This window comes from Vicia villosa, linkage group LG6 (genome assembly GCF_029867415.1).
Source record: "Vicia villosa cultivar HV-30 ecotype Madison, WI linkage group LG6, Vvil1.0, whole genome shotgun sequence".
Lineage (NCBI taxonomy): Eukaryota > Viridiplantae > Streptophyta > Magnoliopsida > Fabales > Fabaceae > Vicia > Vicia villosa.
In genome coordinates this window covers 142,303,757-142,323,485 of record NC_081185.1, presented here as the reverse complement: position 1 = coordinate 142,323,485, position 19,729 = coordinate 142,303,757, and the positions used below count along the sequence as shown (strand labels likewise).

The 19,729-nt window shown below is 33.0% G+C and overlaps 1 protein-coding gene across 1 annotated transcript; it reads right to left on the bottom strand.

Moving 5' to 3' along the window:
- Window positions 1–7,980: 7,980 nt before the first annotated feature.
- LOC131610289 (calcium-transporting ATPase 4, endoplasmic reticulum-type-like) lies at window positions 7,981–14,672 on the bottom strand. The gene is made up of 8 exons (XM_058882191.1): window positions 12,893–14,672; window positions 12,569–12,641; window positions 12,066–12,187; window positions 11,187–11,468; window positions 10,711–11,088; window positions 10,400–10,509; window positions 8,934–9,162; window positions 7,981–8,816 (listed from the first exon to the last, which is right to left on the bottom strand). Exons 1-8 carry the CDS (start codon window positions 14,303–14,305, stop codon window positions 8,247–8,249), a joined length of 3,177 nt encoding a protein of 1,058 aa, XP_058738174.1. The 5' UTR covers window positions 14,306–14,672; the 3' UTR covers window positions 7,981–8,246.
- Window positions 14,673–19,729: the final 5,057 nt, after the last annotated feature.

The following is a 19,729-nucleotide window of genomic DNA, read 5'->3' as shown; positions in this document are numbered from 1 at the left end:
CTCTATACATCCTCAGATACTGTGAATTTGCTATCCGCTTTTGGAACATTATTGGCTGCTTGGACCCATTATTCTTTCAAGAGGATAGTTTATATGATTGGATTAAACATGACATCGATGGTGGCTCTATCTTTTTGACTGTTTATTGGTGGTTATGGTGCGTTAGGAACAAACTATGTCTTATAGATGAAGTTGTATGTTTTTATACTTTGAAACTCATCATAGTGAATTATGTTAATCTGTTAGATAAATATTTTCTCAAGCATAATTTGTCTCATCCAATGAAAACGATCATGTGGAATTCGCACAAATCTAATGATATGATTTTGAATGTTGGTGGTAGTAGCCTCCGTAATCCCGACGTCTCGGGTTTTGGTGGATTGATTCGAAATGCTGGCGGTGCTTGGGTTCACGATTTTGGAGGTAATATTGGTTATTCCTACATTCTTCATATTGAGCTGATGGAATTATATCATAGTTTGTGTATGGCATATGAACTTGGCATCAAAGATCTGATGTGTTATTATCTCCTTAACGTTGCTATCAAACTTATCTTAGAACCTAATAGTATTTGTCATCACTATGTCGCGATTTTTCATAACATTAAGGGTCTGTTTGGTAAAAATAGCGGTTGACTGATAAGCTAACTGATAGCTTATAGCTTATGACTGATGGCTGATGACTAATAACTTATAGCTCATAGCAGATGGTTGAGACTGATAGCTTATAACAGGCCCGGTCTTTTACCGGTGCAAAGTGTGTTATGGAACTGGGCCCCAGAATTCTAGGGGCCCCAATTTTATTATTATTATCAAATAAAAAATATTAAAAAAACAAAAAGAAAAATAAAATGAGAAAGTTTCTTGCAATTTTATCTACAATTTTTAAAAGTAAAATAATATTATATATAAGCTAGTTAATAGAGCCATAGGCGCAGACACAGAAAATGGCAAGCGGTGTTCCCGTGAAGCTTTTAGAATTTATCTTTGCCTTTAAAAAAAATTGCTAAATTTTTTGTGTACATATTTCAGAATATATATTATATATTGAAAATACAGTGTGGATATTATATTAGAATAATTTTAATGTTTTGTTTTTTATACTCTTGAGTTAATGTTATTGAGTTATATTTTTGTTCAGTTTAGTTTTATTCGTGAAATTATAATTCTTAATTTTCTCTTTTTAATGAAATTGATTTTTTTGGTTATTAATATAATAATTTGATATAGGAACACAATTTTACAATGAGACTGAATTTTTTGATAAAAATACTTAATGAATTAATATTTATAGGAATTGAAAATAATATTCTTAAGACAATAAAATATAAAGATTTAGTTGATGAATGAATTTGATTTTATGTGTTTGGAGAAAGGTCTTTTTTAAGTAATTAAAAAATTTAAGTCGTATAAATAATATTATTAGTTTAATACTTTAAATTTTTTATGATTTATTTGGTTAGTATATAATTTTAATTTTAATGCGTCAATTTTAATTTTTAAAATTGTTTTTTTTAGTTTTAGGCTCTTTTTTTTTTTTAAATTAGAACTGGGCCTATTAGAACTGGGCCTATTAATTCATTGGGCCGGCCCAGGCTTATAAGCTCATTGAAGTGTTTGGTAAAATTAACGGTTCAATTAACTTATAAATGTAAAATGACATAAAAGATATTTAATATATAATTATTTTATTTTAAATTAAAATAAATTATAAGGGTTAAAAATGGATTTTAATTAAAATAATAAGGATAAAAAAGAAAGAAAATATAATAAGCTATAAGACATAAGCTAAAACGCTATTTGAAATAGCGTCTGAAAAATAAGCTATAAACTAATAAAATAAACTATAAGTTCGTGATGAAAAGACCGTTATCAAATGGGTCTAAATTATCATATAAGCTTATAAGACATAAGACATAAGCTATAAGGTAGAAAACATGTCTTACCAAACAGAGCCTAAAGAGTTTATCTCTAGAGAATAACTAGTTCAAATATTTTATATTTTAAAAAAAAAATGTTTATGATGATTATCTAGCAATGACTAATAATAATGTACGCCTTTTGCAAAATCTCATGTTGAGATCATCACTTTTCTATTAGGGTCCGTTTGGTTGGAAGTAGATGGAGGGGAGAGGATATTTATAAATAAATGTGTTTGGTTCATTTTTTATGAGGGGAGGAGAGCAAATTCCCTCCTAGACTCATTTTTTTTTTGCTCCCCTCCAAATTGGGAGATTTGGAGGGGAGGGAAGATTCATTAATCAAAATTTTATTATTTTCCCTATTTTATCCTCAATTTTTTTTTTTAATTCTAAGATTGTCCTTATTGAATTATTAAAGACTAAATTTTCCTGTGTTATTTCACTTTTCATTTTATTTCTATTGTGCGGTTGCTATTTGTGCCTTGTTGCTCTCTGGAGAATTTTTTCCTTTTTATTTTGTTGAATATTCATTTTTGATATTATGTTGTTTTTTAATAATAATAACATCCTTATATTAATTCTTATTTATAATATATAATAGTAATGAGATTTTTTATTATACTATTAATAATAATAACAATATGCAAATATATTTATGTTAGTTCGTTCGACCCATCATGAACTTTTTGCTCCATACTAATCTTTTTGAGTTTGTCTATAATGGAATCTCTTCGGCTCAATTCAACCTAGCATGATTAACGTTAAATAGTGACATGATAAAATACCACTCTAGTCACTATAATAAATTATAAAATAAAATTATATTTTTTTAGTTCACTTAATAACACTTAATAACTAATAAATATATATATATATATATATATATATATATATATATATATATATATATATATATATATATATATATATATATGTGGACGACTCAAGTGAGAACACTTGGTTATTATGAGAAATGAGAACAATGAATCACGGCCATAGAATTTGATTTTAATGGACTGAATTGGTTTCTCTTTCTAAGATCCTTAATATTTAATGGACTGGATCTTAGAAAGAGAAACCAATCCAGTCCATTAAAATCAAATTTAATGGCCGTGATTCATTGTTCTCATTTTTCATAATAACCAAATGTTCTCACTTGAGTCGTCCCTTATATATATATATATATATATATATATATATATATATATATATATATATATATATATATATATATATATATATATATATATATATATATATATATATATATATATATATATATATATGAACAATGAATCACGACCATTAAATTTTGATTTTGTTGATTTTAATAGACATGATTGGTTTCTCTTTCTATGATCCTTAATATTTAATTTAATTAAAACATAGAAAGAGAAACCGATCCTTAATATTTAATTTAATTAAAACATAGAAAGAGAAACCAATCATGTCCATTAAAATCAACAAAATCAAAATTTAATGGTCGTGATTCATTGTTCTTATTTCTCATAATAACTAAGTGTTCTCACTTGAGTCATTCCCATATATATATATATATATATATATATATATATATATATATATATATATATATATATATATATATATATATATATATATATATATATATATATATATATATATAAACTATTTGATAAACTTAAAAAATAAGTTTAGTTTATAATTAAATAATTATATTACTCTTTATCTTTATATGAATTTAGTTTTTAATTATACAAAATGATATAATAATATATTATCTCTTTAAATAAATTTTTTAACTTAAATATAAAATGATTTACAAAATATCAAAATAAAATAATAATTTAATGATTATTTTTATAAAATATAATTTAAAACATAAAAATCAAAGATAGATTATAGGGTGAGAATTTCAATTAACTTAAATCAATTGAGTTAAAAGTTAAAAAAGTTGGAGGGTCAAGAAAAAGAGAAAAAATAAATATAATATTAATAATTATTGATTTATTATTAAAAAAATCTTTAAAAAACGAGAAGATGAAGACCTAAACCTAAAAATAGTAATATGGAATTTAATTAATAGTTTAAATTTTGTCAAAAAAAAATAATAGTTTACATTTGCTTGGAACAAAAATAACAACACCTAAACATTCTAACACACAATTCTTTTATACAATTGGAACAAAAATAACAACACCTAAACATTCTAACACACTTTTTTTTTTTTGTACAATTGGAAAAAAATATAAAGTAGGAAATTATTTTTAAAAAAATAAATAATTAATTTTAATATGATTATTTGTTATTGAGTATAATTAAGTTTTTTAAATTATTCTAATTTTATATTCATATTTATAACTTTTTTAGTTAAACATGATTTTATATTCCAACATAAATAATTCTGCAAAAAATAATAAAAATTTAATGTTTGTACTCAATTTATAATCAAAATTGATATTAGTTTATATAAAATTAATTTTGTATAATTCTAAATTCGAACTGTTTTAGAAATCAGACCCATGATCAATCTGATTATGGTATTTGACGTTTATGTAACTGCACCATTCAGTTAATAAAATTCAAATAAATTCAAGTAATCTGTAGATCATTACAAATTTACATGTAACTAAACAAAATTAAAACAAACTTAAAATTAGAAAAACTTTATCCCATATTCTTACATTTATCTTCAATATCCCTATATTTTGCAAAATATTTTAATTTTAGTTTATTAACTAATTTATGATTTTACTTTTTACTATTTATTCAAAAATTTAAAATGTTGAAGAAATTTATACCCCACAAATATTTATCGGATAACTTTTAAAAATGTTATCTAATAAATTTTTTTTGTTTATCAGATAATTTTATATTATTGATTTGTATTTTGTTTTTACTAGAGAATTAACTGAGTAGTTATTCATTTGTTAAAAAAAAAATTAATTGTTCCAAAATAAAATATTATCCGGTGTATTTCATTTGTGTACCTATATATATATATATATATATATATATATATATATATATATATATGTTAAGTTATTCGGTGAAGTGACATGTAAAAGACAATAGACACATTATAGATGGATATAGTGTAGACACGTTATGATGTTTATATGTACACATATCTATCTCAATGATTTTAGACTTCTAAAATGCAGTCTCAATCAAAGAAACAATCAACTTCAAATAACCGGTTCATTCATCATTTTTTGATTCATATTCGGTCATATGTTAGTCTCAATCATAGAAGCAACCAACTTCAAAGAACTAGTTCATTCATCAAGTTTCTAATCATATTCGGTCATATGTTAGTCTCAATCAAAGAAGCAACCAACTTCAAAGAACCAGTTCATTCATCAATTTTCTAATCATATTCGGTCATATGTTGAAGATGTAGCTTTTTTTTTTTGATAGGAAAGATTTCATTCAATAGATAAAGAAATGACAGTACAACCATAGATAAAGAAATTGTGTTAGGACATTCCCCAAACACAAGATAACACTAATACTAATAATTAAACCAAATAAGCTATGGACTTCAAACACCTTTAAGAGATTAGAAATTAAGGGAGAGGTACCAATCCAAAATCCAGATCCAAGCAACCAAGCAAAGTTCTTCCGCCAAATGAGCTGTGGAGCCACAATCTTTGAATCTATCCAATTAAGGATCATATTTTTAACTTTATCACGTGCAAATCGATTATACGGGCTTCCAATCTTGAAAAAACTCATGATTTGTGGTGGAATCAAATGTTGACTGAAAGGATGAGGTTGATTTGCACCATCCCTAAACAAAATCTTCCCCAAAAGCAAAACTCCTACATCCAAGCTTCTTTGAGGCAAAACCACAAACACCTTGAGAACTAACCTACTGCAGCCTAAATCTAAGAACAAAAACCATACTGGTACAAACCAAACAAGGCACAACAGCAACCACAAAAACAAAAACATAATAATAGAACACAAAACAAGAAAAAACACACATGAAATCAGGAGATCCAATACTACCGGTGGTGGAGGCTTTGGTGGAGGCCGCTTTCCATGAACGAAACACCTTGGACCACGGCGTGACGGGGCTGATTCAGAAAAAGCAAACGTTTGGTGGTTGATGGTGTAGAAGAGGACAAACTTGGTGGAGGTTGGAGGAAGAAAGAGCTGGGAGAGAATCGCCATGGTAACAGCAACCGAGATTCACCGCCGAAGCCTTCAAACACCGAGGATAGAAGACTGTGAGTAGTCACACGAAGTGAAGAAGATAGCCAGAAGGATCTGGAGAAAGCAGCCACCACAAACCCTAGGGGAAAGAGTGGAAATAGACACTTTGAGTTCTTAGAGAGAGAGAGACCTCCTTCTCTCTAGAACAAGTGGTCCGATAACTCTTGTTCGAAGATGTAGCTAATGTTGCATAAGATAGAAATTGTGGATTTAGAGTCACTGCATCATTGCATGGATATAGTGAGGATGGTTGGTCAATGGTTCGTCGAGACTTAGAAAGATCAAGTTTATATGAGAAGTTATTTGGAGGTCGGTTAACGGAAGTGAGAGAATCTTTGATGATATCAACTTTAGGTCTTCAACCACGAGAGAAATGGATGACGCTACCAAATATGAGTTATTTTATAGTGAATCGCTATAATGTCGTTCTTGTCGGATTAAAAAATCTGTGTGTGACTTTCTTTCCTATGACAAATTCACAATCACCAAATGTCTCCATTTATCACACAGGTTTTATAAACCAAAATCTTTGGATTCGGGTACTTACGTTATTCATGTTTAATAAATTTATGACTTACTTTATTTATATTTATTAATATTTGCATTAAATTTATAATTAGGGAAATATGAAAGAATGGTTTATGTTGCCAAAAGTCACATTAGATTGGAAGAAGTTTCGTTCCCCAATAGCAACATCATGGATGTTAGAATTTATAGGACGGCTACAACATTGACAACAATTTATGCATGTAGTACCATATATTGTTAGCTTAGCATAATTCTCTGTAATTGATTTTAAATTATGTCATTGGGTTTTAATACATACGTCTCAAGTTAACAAATAAGTCTCAAATTTATACATATCGAAGGTAAAATCATAAATTAACTACTACGACAAATGTGCAATGCTTCAAATAACTCAGCAAACTTTGGGTCTTCCTCCTCAGAAGTTGGAGATAACAATGAAGCAAGGTAGAAACATGTCGTCTGGTGTAATGCTCATTTCACCAAATGACATGTGAAATGATGATATCTATGGATGTTATCTCTCTGTAAATGTTGATACCAAATTTAGGTCTATCATCGACAAATTAGTTCTTTGGAATGAAGATAGACCAGAGTCAGTCAACCACCTATGCATCTCAGGGGCGGGACAATGTGGAACTCATCCTATAAGCTTGCTCCTGTGTCCAGCAACCAATCTACATGTTATTTTACCTTGCAGTTTGGATGACTTTTAACATCAAAAGCGTTCGCGGACACCCCTAGGTAAGAGGATAAATTTTGGCAATGGAGTAAAAAAATTTGGAATCAAATATTGAAAAAATCAACGTTTACTAGGTTGATAAAACGGGTTGATAAAACGGGTCTAATCCATCGGCAGTTTTATCCACACTTTTTATACTTAAAAAATATATTGCCTGTTTGTCTGTCCCACCCACATTTTTCTAACGTAGCAAACTAAAATTTTAGTTCCCCACCCTTAATTTGCTCCATTTTTTTCTGGTTATTACGAGACAGAAATTCCATTTGCCACCCCTATAGCTTACCTCAACCGTATACAAATTTTAAGAAGTATTTGTCAACCTTTAAATTCATAGGAGGCATAGCGAAGGTCTAGTAATCTGTTTGAATTTAAGTTTTGAACAACCAACATTGCACGGACTCAAACAAATGTTTCAATCAATCCATCACTCTACGTATGTTAAGACTTTCAAACTGAAATTCAAACATAATATAAAACCAAACAAAATCTTTCATCTTACGATTTCTAGAGTTCATGAGGACTACCTACGCATCAGAAAATAAACCAAACAAAAAAACCAGAAACTGCTTCTGCTTTTTCAGGAAGACAAATGTGAAAAATTAATAAAAGGTTTTTTCCTTCCTTTTGAAATTCCTGAAAGGTTCAAAGAACAAAGCAAAAAAGATAATAAATAAACAAAAAAAACATATAGTGCACCCAATGCAAATCATCCCTCATTATAAAATGGGATGATGACTACAGAGAGGCCTAAAATAGTACTTATAAAATTAATTGGTGTTGAGGTCACCCTTCAGTTTAAGGATAACAACTTTCAAACTATTCAAGGACTGATCAATTTCTAAGACTACTGTAAGTTGTCTACTCTGATTTTTGCTTTGATCTTCTTGCAGACCCGCTAGTACATCTCCCAACGAATTTCAGAACCTCGTCAATTAGAATAACTGGCAATGCAACCGCCAAAACCAAAAGCCACTCGTTGAAGCTCAGGGGCACAATGCCAAATACTTGTGCTAAGAATGGCACATACAAGATCAAAAAGTGCAGCCCAAATGAAATGGACATTGCCAAAAGAAGCCAAGGGTTCACCCATGGAGGCATTGTTAAAAGGCTTCCATCTTCAGACAAAGCATTGAGAGAATTGAACATTTCAATAGCTACCAACACAGAGAGGGACAATGTCATAGCTTTGACTTTACCGGTCTGGAAGTAGTCACATGGGTTGTCGTCAAAAGAGATGACTCTAGAACCAGCGGTGAAGGGAGCTGCAGTGAAGTTATTCCAAGAGGAGCATTGACCCCAGTTGGCCAGCTGAGAGTAAGTCACAAGAGTATGTCCATCCCCACTGAGGTCAATTCCCAAAAAGGAACCGTGAGTATACCATATAATGAAGACGCCGACAGTAGCTAATCCAACATAAATCCCAATAACCTGTGAAGTATCACAATAGGGAGAAAATTAGAGATAAGTCACATTTTCGGCATTCAAAACATAAAACAGATACAGCCCAATAAAGATATAACCAGAAAGAAAGAGAAGGCAAATTACCAGATAGCGGAATAAAATCCACAGGTTAATTAGTGAGTCATCACTGCGACGAGGAGGCTTCTTCATTATATCCTTATCAGGAGGATTAAATCCCAAAGCTGTTGCAGGGGGTCCATCAGTGACAAGATTGACCCACAGAAGCTGGACAGGTATCAGCCCTTCAGGAATACCCAGTGCAGCTGTGAGAAATATGGAAGCAACCTCGCCAATGTTGGAAGAGATCATGTACCTGCGAAAATTAGTTTACAGTTGTAAGATATTCTTAAGTTTAAGATTCCTCATTAGATATTATTCTTAAAGTAACAGCATACTTAATTAATTAATTGAAGAATATAGCTAGATATATATTACAAACATTAACATGTAAATGGGAAGCCATGCCTCTCAAGATTGAGTGCAGTACAGTTGACTAAAATTCTCAAGTATGCACTTTAGAATTGTTAAAAGAAGATATTGGCAGAAAAATATTTGTAAATTGTACATCAAATATAGCAAATCTGGACCAGCTCCATCCACACAATAAAATCTATGTTAATAATGACAAAACTGGGTCAAGAGATTTAGACTTCTCCAGAATTCAAATTAAACCAAACTAATTACAACTCATAACTATCTTATTCACCACCCTTTCTATTAGGAAATAGAATAATGCCCTCAATTGGGTGCATGCTGAAGGGAGTGCCAACACTTCAACTTTAAAGAATATGATGAGGGGAAAAGGGAAATCGAGGCTTGTTATCGAGTATTACACCTACTAGAAGAATATAGTAGATATCAACCTTGAGGACAAGGTTGTTTTGAGTAGGGGTGTATTACTATTGTTAGGATATAGAATAATGAATTATTAGAATGGTTAATGTAGTAAAGAGTTGTTATTTATAGTTAACTAGTTAGTTATTGGATGAGTTAGAAAGTATGTCTATAAATAGGAGAACACCGAGTTTACAGAGCATCTTTGAATATTGTATTTGTGAATAGAGTACTCTCTATTGTGAAGGGGAAACCCTTGAGGAGAGATTCCCTCTCTATTCTATCCTATTTCTCAAAAAATTGTAATTTCTTTAGAATTCAATTTTTGGGTTCCTAACACACTTTCCTTTTTGTTGTTTGTTTGAAATTCTTAAGCACACAAACACAAAAGATTACACCAACACAAACATCATGAAAGCACATCTCTTTGCCTTAGTATTTCTGAAGACATAATTATACAGCGAGCATAAACATAGTAAGGAAGAAGGGTAAGAAGAAACCAATTTTATTTTTTTTAAAAAAACACTAAAAAAGATTAAATCACTGATGTAGTAAATGATATCCATCCTTTACAGCATTGATTTATGCAGATAACCAGTCATTATATTAGACATTATGTAACAATTGTCAATCCAGGAAATGGATGGTGTAAGAGTCTGCGACAAGGTACCCACAACATCTCAGTGAATACACTATATAAAAATGAATGGATTTACCTGATAAAAGCCTTCATGTTATTGTAGATAGATCTACCTTCGCCAACAGCAGCAACAATTGAACTAAAATTATCATCTGCTAACACCATATCTGAAGCTTCCTTTGCCACCTAGATTTAATAGCATAAAATAAAAAGGACTATTCACCAGATAGAAAATAACAATATTAATTTGTATATTCCTTAACCAACGGTATTTCAATCATTAGTCAGCGAGAACATGAAAACAATAAATTTGCATCAATCCACTTCAAATTCAAAACCCGTGCATTTTCAATTACAAAGCCTGTATCAATAGTATAAACAAAATACCTCTGTCCCTGCAATGCCCATTGCAATACCAATGTCTGCAAGCTTTAAGGCAGGTGCATCATTCACACCATCCCCAGTCATAGCGACCACCTCCCCTTCTTCTTTAAGAAGCCTAACAATGTCCTGCTTGTGTCTAGGTTCAGCCCTTGAAAACAAAAGCCCGCCACTCTGTCTCAGATAAGCTTTTTTATCACGGAGTTCCATAAAATCTCTGCCAGTTACACTTTTTGAACTAATGTCTTCATTGGGTGTAAACACACCTATTTCACGACATATAGCTTCAGCAGTGTTTTTATTGTCTCCAGTTATAACCATAACACGGATTCCAGCTGCTCTGCAGTCTTCAATTGCTTGATATACCTCCTCCCTAGGAGGATCCTGAGCACAATTTAACAATCAGGTTTACAGTTACTATAGCAAACAAAATAATAGAAATGAGAATGCACAAAAAGCATTATGGAAAGCCCAAAACTTACCCTCAATCCAACCAAGCCAACAAAAATGAGTTCATTTTCAATTGATGAATAATTTGAAGGGTCGAGCAAAAGCTGGTGGGCTGGATGATCATCATTACCATTGTAGTTTTCAAAATTAGTGAGCTCATCCTTGTAGGCAAATCCCAAACAGCGTAATGCACTGGTGGACATTTCATGAAGAGCTTGCAATATGAGGTTCTTAGCATTATTGTCAAGTTTCACAACTGAACCATCACGTAACTGAATTTTGGAGCTTCTATCCAGCACATTTTCGACAGCACCCTATCAAAAGTTAGGACCAAGTGTCAGCTTTAAATATTATCAAAAGTTAGGAGCAAGTGTCAGTTTTAAATATTATCAAAAGTTAGGACCAAGTCTTTTATAAGAACTTTGTGCTACAGAAATGGTTATCAATATCATGCTATACTAGTTATGGCAAAATACACACAAATTTTGTTCTTATGACTATTCTAAAAAAATGTGTGATGAAGGTGAACCAGAAGAAGAATAGGCTGGTCATAAAAACCCCGCCTTAAGAAATTTAAGATGAAAAATATCAGTCTTTTAAAACAATTTGATGCGACAGAACTGGTATCAATAACACCCAGTTATGGCAAAATACAAATGGTTTTTGATCTTTAGACTAGTCTCAAAAATGTTATGGAGATCCAGGCTGCTACTTATTTAGTTAAATATTATAAATATATAGTGTTTATTTATAAGTGGTAACAGCACGATCTGCCTTTTGCTTTGATTTCCATATAGATACCCTTATTCCAGAAGAACAATAAAAAGACTCTACTCAAATAAAAATGGGTAGAAGATTCAGCGATAAAGAAAAAAAGCTATCTTATATGTTGTACTAGAGAGAGATAATACCTTAACCAGCAGCGAATTTTTCCCCGCACCAGTGTCAACAATAACACCCATTGACTTCCTGTCACGGTCAAACTCAAGAGTAGCAATTCGCCGGTCATGTTTGTTCCACCATTCACAACAACCTAGACGAAATTTGAAGGTAAGAAAGCTAAGCATGCTTATTGAATCAGTTTCATTACTAACAAGAATTAGATGACATGATAACGAAGCCATGAATTTTTATCTAAACGTAGGTGGTCAATCCCAGATAGCAAGGTGGAAACACTTGGTCTTTCAGCCAAGCTCTGAATCCATTACAAAAAAATTAACACTTAGGGAAGGTAGTGGCATTGCAAATTGTTAAAGCCTTTAACTAAAGTAGCGATTTTACTTTCCCGTGAAAAACAATTAGATAAAAAAAATTTATGAAAGTTAATTAGCCTTTAGGTATATTAAAAGGAGTTATCAAGACATCTGCTTTAGCAAATCACCCAAGTGATTTTTTACAAAAAGATTGAACTTACGCAGTATGGTACTTTTGCTTCCTGATTGTATATCTTTGGATCCTTCAGGAAGGCCCATCTTCTCTACCAAAACCTGAAATCCCAAGAGAGAATACAAACAAAAAAAAAAACAGTCAGTCACCTTTACCGGCTAAATTGGGCAGTTTTGAATGGACGTGATAGAATGAAATAGCCCAATCTGCTTCCTAATAATCAAGAAACAGAGCTAATTTGAAACCGCTAAGCTAACACTAAAAGCAAATATCTAAAAGGATGGTTCATGCAGAGATTAATTGCAAATAACACATGGAAATGAGCCAAAGACCGTGGAAAGATATATCTTACCTTCAAAGCTGCTTCAGTAGGCATTCCATGGGCAACAAACTTATGCTCTGACTGCGACACTCCAGCATCGTTACAAATAGCAGCAATTTTCGCTATCATCTGAAGATTAGCATCCAATTGACCAGCTGGCAAATTCTCTATTTGACCATCAGATGGATTATACGTAGTTCCTTCCACCTTAAAGGCTCGGAGTGTATCTATATTAGGGCCAATAGCTACTAGTTTTGATACAGCCATCTGGTTCGTAGTCAATGTTCCAGTTTTATCAGAACAAATCACAGTTGTACAACCCAGAGTTTCGACACTAGGTAGTTTCCGAACCAGGGCATTCTTCTGGGCCATCTTGCGTGTACCAAGTGCAAGGCAAGTTGTGATGACAGCAGGCAATCCCTCGGGAATAGCAGCCACAGCCAATGCCACAGCAATCTCAAAGTAATACGTACATTTTTCAAATGAAAACTTGAAGTTCGCGGGCCATCCGTTAACATACTCCCATGTAAGGAAATACTTGACATTGATAAGCCAAACCAAAATACAAATGAGTCCAATCATCATCGTCAGCCTCTCTCCGAATTCATTGAGCTTCTTCTTCAAAGGAGTATCCTCCTCACTCTGAGACGCCTCCTGTATCTGGTTATGCACCTTCCCGATCTCCGTCTCCATGCCAGTATGAGTGACCAAGCAAAAGCAATGACCATTAACAACCGTCGTCCCAGCAAAAACAATACACCTCTTGCCTTGAATATCAGTATCCTCAGCAACAGGCTTATTAGTCTTATTCACCGCTTCACTCTCACCAGTCAACGAACCCTGCTCCAATCTCAGAGTCGAACTTACCAATTCCACAACCCTCATATCAGCAGGCACCTTATCCCCAACCTTAAGCTCCACAATATCCCCAGGAACAAGCTCCTTCGCCGGAATGCTAGGTACTCTTTCATTATTCCGAATCACAGAGGCATGCTCCGATTGAATCTCCTTCAAAGCCTCCAACGCCTTCTCCGCGTTACTCTCTTGCCAAACCCCAACAATCGCGTTCACAATCAATATCAAAAATATCACCAAAGGCTCCACGAAAGCCGTAATCTCCATCTCACCACCTTCATCCCCATCATACCAAGCCAAAACAAACGAAATTATAGCAGCAGCCAGAAGAATCCTCACCAAAGTATCGTTAAACTGCTCCAAAACCAATTTCCAAATCGATTGGCCATCGTGCTTCTCCAATTCGTTGAAACCATAGATCTTACGCCGATTCTCAACCTCCTCGTCACTCAACCCTGATTTCACACTCACCTTAAACTGTTCCTCGCATTCACGCACATCCTTCGCCCACGCCTTGAAGATTTCACTCCCCGAATCATCAGAACTCGAGTTCTCCTTCTTCCCATAATTCTCACCTCCCTTCCCCATTCAGATCCACCTAATCAGGAGAAAACAATTTCTATAGATTGTTTTCCCACTCAATTCATCAAAAGTGAATCAACAAAAAAAAACCAATCGGAAACCCTAATTCGGTGAAAATTAGGAACGGAAATCGATAAATCTGAAAAAATCAAATTCAGATCGAAAAAAATTAGGATAGTGGATAGTGGGACACTACTTGAACGGGTTGAAGGGTTGTTTTGAGTTTGTTATTTTGTTATGAAAAGAAAAAGTATGAAAGAGAAAGGTTAGATTGAATTCAAGGGCTAACGCATCGCAGAGTGTGCAATAAGCTGTTGTGTAAACGTGATTGGATTTGTGGCCTAACTTCTTCACAAACACACACTTTCTCTTTCTCTCTCCGAATCGCTTTCACCGTGGTGACTATTTATAAATGGTGATTAATTAATTAACTATTAAGTAATTAGAGGGAGCATCCGTAGAAATTTCGTGGTACCATCGTGTGAGATTAATGTTGATTTTAATTGATTAAAAAAATTAACGAGCTGTGAAATGACAATTAACTGTATTGGGAATTGAAAGGTTCTAATGATGAGTTGGCGTTTTCTGATTGGTTGACCTTGTTCACTATTGCAGCATTGCTTGTACATATGGCATCCACTTGCGAACTGTGCAACTTGTTGGCTCTAGGTACCTAACCTACTACGCCTGTTGGTTCATCTGGAACCTTCTTCGACAATACCTTCAAGTATCGCATATTCGTATATCTTATTATGGAATTAATATTAATAATTTCAGTCAAAAATAATAGAATAATAATAATAGTTTTTTATTTTTTCAGTAAAAAAATAATTTGCTTACTTTTATAGAAACATAATTTATTCTTTAACTATATACGTGTACTTGCTATAAAAAAATCTAATACTGTATGATAATTTAATAAACTTTGGATTATACAAATTTTGCAATGTAATGAAAAATAAGATTTTATTTGAAATTTGTCATCACTTTAACTATTATATTGATATGATATGTTAAAATATAATTCTAGTGTTAATTTTTTATTAAAATATTCAAATTTTAATGTTTAAAAAATGTTTTCTAAAACAGGACCATGTAAAATTATGGATTTGAAAGAAACGAAAAAATGTATTAAAATGTTCTTTTAAGAGGGCCATGTAAATTTATACATTATTGACTTTATGGGTTGTTGATAAATTAATATAGTCTTGACTTTACATACTATTCATACTTACTACAAATTGCCTTTTCTACCATTGGTTAATTGAAACATTATCAATTAGTCTTGATTCATTATTTTATTTTTTAAGTAAACATCAACATATTCATTAGATAAAAGATAAATGTGTAAGGACATTTTTCATCCATATTTTTTTTAAAACTAACACTAATGGCTAAGTCAAATTTAGACAACGAAAATTTTGAGAACTTAAAATTCAATTTCATTCAAGCAATTCATCAAAATTCTTCCACAAAAGATAAAAGAGTTTGGGAACCACAATTTTTAAATCGATTCAGTTACAGATTATTTCTTTGACTTTATCACGCACAATTCGATTATACAGGTTTTCTAGCTTGAAAAAACTCACCATCTTTAAAAGAAGCATTTGTTGAATGGAAGAAAGAGTCTGATTTGCAATGAGCACACTAAGATTTTTACTCAAAAACACATTATCTTCATCCAAACCTCTTAGGGGCATTTCATCAAACATCTTGAATACACACTTAAAATAGACTAAATAACATAACAACATACAAGACTAAAACATACATAAAACCAGAATGGCAATAACCGAAAAACAATAATCGACACCCAAACAACATTTCTCATCAATGTCTAAACTTCTTGTGGTGAAGGTTCTGGTGGAGGTCGTTTTTCGTGGGTGTTGTTCAAAAACTTTGGCCCAATAGTTGGTGAAGCTGAATTTGGATTTGCGGCTGCAAACACCTAGTGGCTGTTGGCGGAGAGGGCATAAAATATGATGGATGTTGAAGGAAGAATATGACAAGATCCCGTTAGATATGGATCGTTCAAAGGAGAGGGAGTGAGAGATGGAAAACCCACAAAGGGAGAGAAACCTCCACTGGGGAGGAGGGAGCCTCCATGATGGAGGAGAGGAGCTCCGAAATCAGAGAGGAAAGACCGTCGCTGAACCACTGAGTGAAAACATAATTTTAGAGAGAGGGGAGAACTTTTCCCTCTAAAACTATTCATAGTCTTGATTCATTATTAGAAAATTTTCATTTTGATCAGAAATATTTGGTTGAGATTGTAATTTCTTATGTCAAAGCAACATGTTGTTCGATAGAAATAAGGGTGTGTTGAAATAGTCTAATGTGTGTCGAGTTGTATTAAATGTGAAATTGTCGAAGCAGGTTACTTGACACAGGATTTCGATTTAGACCAAAATATGTATTTTGAGTTTTTGTAGTTTTGGGTTAAGGAAAAAGCAACCTAAAACTATAAATAGAGGGAGTAACCTTTATTTTGTATAACATTGAATATTTGCAGTTTGCAAAAGAATAATTCCAGTATGGAAGCAGAAAGAAACTCTGTAGAAAATATTTTTCCTCCTCTTATTTTGTTCAAATCCGAATTCACATTTCTTTCTCAATTTTTTCTTTTCTCTATTGTCATTGTATAGAGATAACAATCTTGTTCATCGAGATTGATAGAAAATATCCATACGTTTGAGTGGATTTCCAACATCTGGTATCTAGAGCACTAGTTAAGTGTTTCATGGGAAGAAAATTATGATGGCAATGAATCATCCGAATAGGCATTTTCTAGCGAGTCTCCCAATTCTGAAGGGTCGGAATTATGAGAATTGGTGCAAGCAGATGAAGATAGTTTTCTGTTATCAAGATCTTTGGGATCTTGTGAAAGAAGGAGTAACACTGCTTGCAGCAATTGCAATAGATGAAGAAAAGGCTTAACACAAAAAATTGAAGAAGAAGAAGAAGAAGAATTATAAAGCACTCTTTATAATTCATCAATGTGTTGATCCAGATAATTTTGAGAAGCTGAATGATGTTGAATTAGCAAAAAAAAGCCTGGGAAATTTTTGAAAAGTCTTTTGGAGACGCGTAAAAGGTGAAAGAGGTGAGGTTACAAGCTCACAAAAGAACATATGAATTGCTTCAAATGGAGGAAAGTGAAAGCATAATTGATTTCTTCAATAGGGTTACAAAACTGGTGAATCAAATTAAGGTATGTGAAAAAGTGTTGACATCAAGATCAGTTGTGGCAAAGATCTTGAGGTCATTGGCTCCAAAGTTCGACCACGTGGTGGTAGCCATAGAAGAGTCGAAAGATTTATCAACATTGACAAAGGAAGAGCTCAAAGGGACGCTTGAATCTCATGAACAAAAAATGGTTGAAAGAGCTGTAGGAAAGTTGAAGAGCGGTGTGGCTCTGCATGATCAGTCAGCAAAAGAAAAGAAAGGCAAATGAGGTTGGAATGGAAACAAAGGTAGAGGAAGCTACGATAATTCGGCAGTTCAAAATCAACAAGAAGGAAACTGGTCGAATCAGAGAAATCCCTCTTACCAAAGCAACCAAAGAGGTGGTGTTGCAAACAGAGGAAGAGGTGATGGTCGAAAACCTGACAAAAGTCACATTTAGTGTTTCAATTGTCATAAGTATGGTCACTAATCTAGTGATTTCCAAGGAAAAAAATCAAGAAAGTGATGCAAAGTTTGCAAACCACAAAGAAGAAGAAAAGATGATGCTGATGGTCACAACAAGAGATTTAAGGAATAATGGTACTTGAACTCAGGAATCAGGATGCTCATCACACATGTATGGAAGGAAAGATTGGTTTGTGTTGAATGCAGTATAGGGCAAGCAACAAAAAAGATTTGAAAATATTGATCCGGGAATTATCGTCCTCAGATATGGAGAGATGCCATTCAACAGTTTCTACGGTTTCGAACTTTGGATTGAATGAGCAAAAAGTAAACAAAGATATAGACAGGAAAAGAGTAAACACATTCTTAGAAGAGAAATAACTTATCAGGAATGTAAATATATTCACTCTTCACAAACATACACTTACCAACCCGTTATACTCAACCTACGATAATCATCTATGTCATCACGTATCTCTCACATAAGCGTCCATCTCTGGAGCACAAACGAGATCATCTCACAACTAAGGTCATCTCTAACGCGAAGTTGCGAGAACATCCGTATTCTCGCGTCGGCGATCTCTCGCGCGCCGCTCAAACACGAAAGCATTAAGTACAGATATCCACGGTGAATGGTAGTTCTAAATCTATCTCTAGAGTTCAGAACCAACAGATTATCATCCTAGATAAGGATTCAAGAAGTTTATCTCTAAAGCACCCCAAATCCCCAGCGTAGAGCAAAAATCCAGGATAATATCAACACAGACTTGTAAAGCAAGTTAAACATAACATTATAATCGGTAAATATACATAAGATTCAAGTAAATATACAAACAAACCCAACACAAAAGGAATACACAAAGAATATAAGAGATAAACCAAACATCTCGCGGGTTGTCAGCTCCGGCTGATGAGAAATTCACCTCCGATCTTCCAAGTGCATGACTCACTGTTTTTTTCTAAGCCAATCCTACTCTAAGAATGAAAATGATGGAGTTGGGACTAAAACTTTCCCAAAACCATAACCCTAAAATGTCTCAAATGAAGAAATATAAACACAATTCTGCGCAGGTCCGCTCAGCGGACTACACTTATTCCCCAAAATATCTGCAGTAGTACAGGTAACCTCGCTTAGCGAGACCCCTCCGCTAAGCGGGCCCAAAATTTCTTCCAGCTTCTGCCAAGCTCCGCTAAGCGGACCTTCTGCTACAAAACTTCCTTATTTAGCTCCAAAACTGCACAATCAAAGCCGTGCCTTCGACACTTTATTCCTCGAGGCTCTAATATGCATAAATACCTATAAAAACAAAGGAAAAACTATTAAACGATACTTAAACGAATCAAAACTCAAATATATACATATTTACACAAAAGTTGGGATTTTATTACAAAAACGGAATGAATAGAATCGATAAGTGCCACAATTATATACTCAAAATATCGACATTTTGGCACTTATCATTTTGTCAACATAAAACCATCAATGAAGAACATGTTGAAATTTATAAATGGCAATACTTTAGAAGGTGAATGTATTGGAGATGTTTTGATTATGAGGAAAGATGGCAAAAGGTCTGTAATTTCCATTGTGTTGTACATACTAGGCATAAAGAGAAATTTTCTCAGTATAGGGTAGTTGGTAAAAAATAATTATAAACTGTAGGTCAAAGACGAGATAATGAGAGTCGGCGGCGCAAGAGGAAGGTTAATCTTGAAGGCTCCAATGTCTCAAAATAGAACCTTTAAAACTTAACTTAATGTGATGGAGCGCAAGTGCCTTACAACTGCAGCTAGCATATA

Bases quoted from the DNA above. Each gene is read 5' to 3' on its own strand.
- LOC131610289 (XM_058882191.1), bottom strand. From the start codon at position 14,305: ATGGGGAAGGGAGGTGAGAATTATGGGAAGAAGGAGAACTCGAGTTCT. The intron at 11,089-11,186 runs GTAAGTTTTGGG...AATTGTGCTCAG, and splicing joins TTGGCTTGGTTGGATTGAGG to GATCCTCCTAGGGAGGAGGT. The intron at 10,510-10,710 runs GTATTTTGTTTA...TATTAAATCTAG, and splicing joins TGGGCATTGCAGGGACAGAG to GTGGCAAAGGAAGCTTCAGA.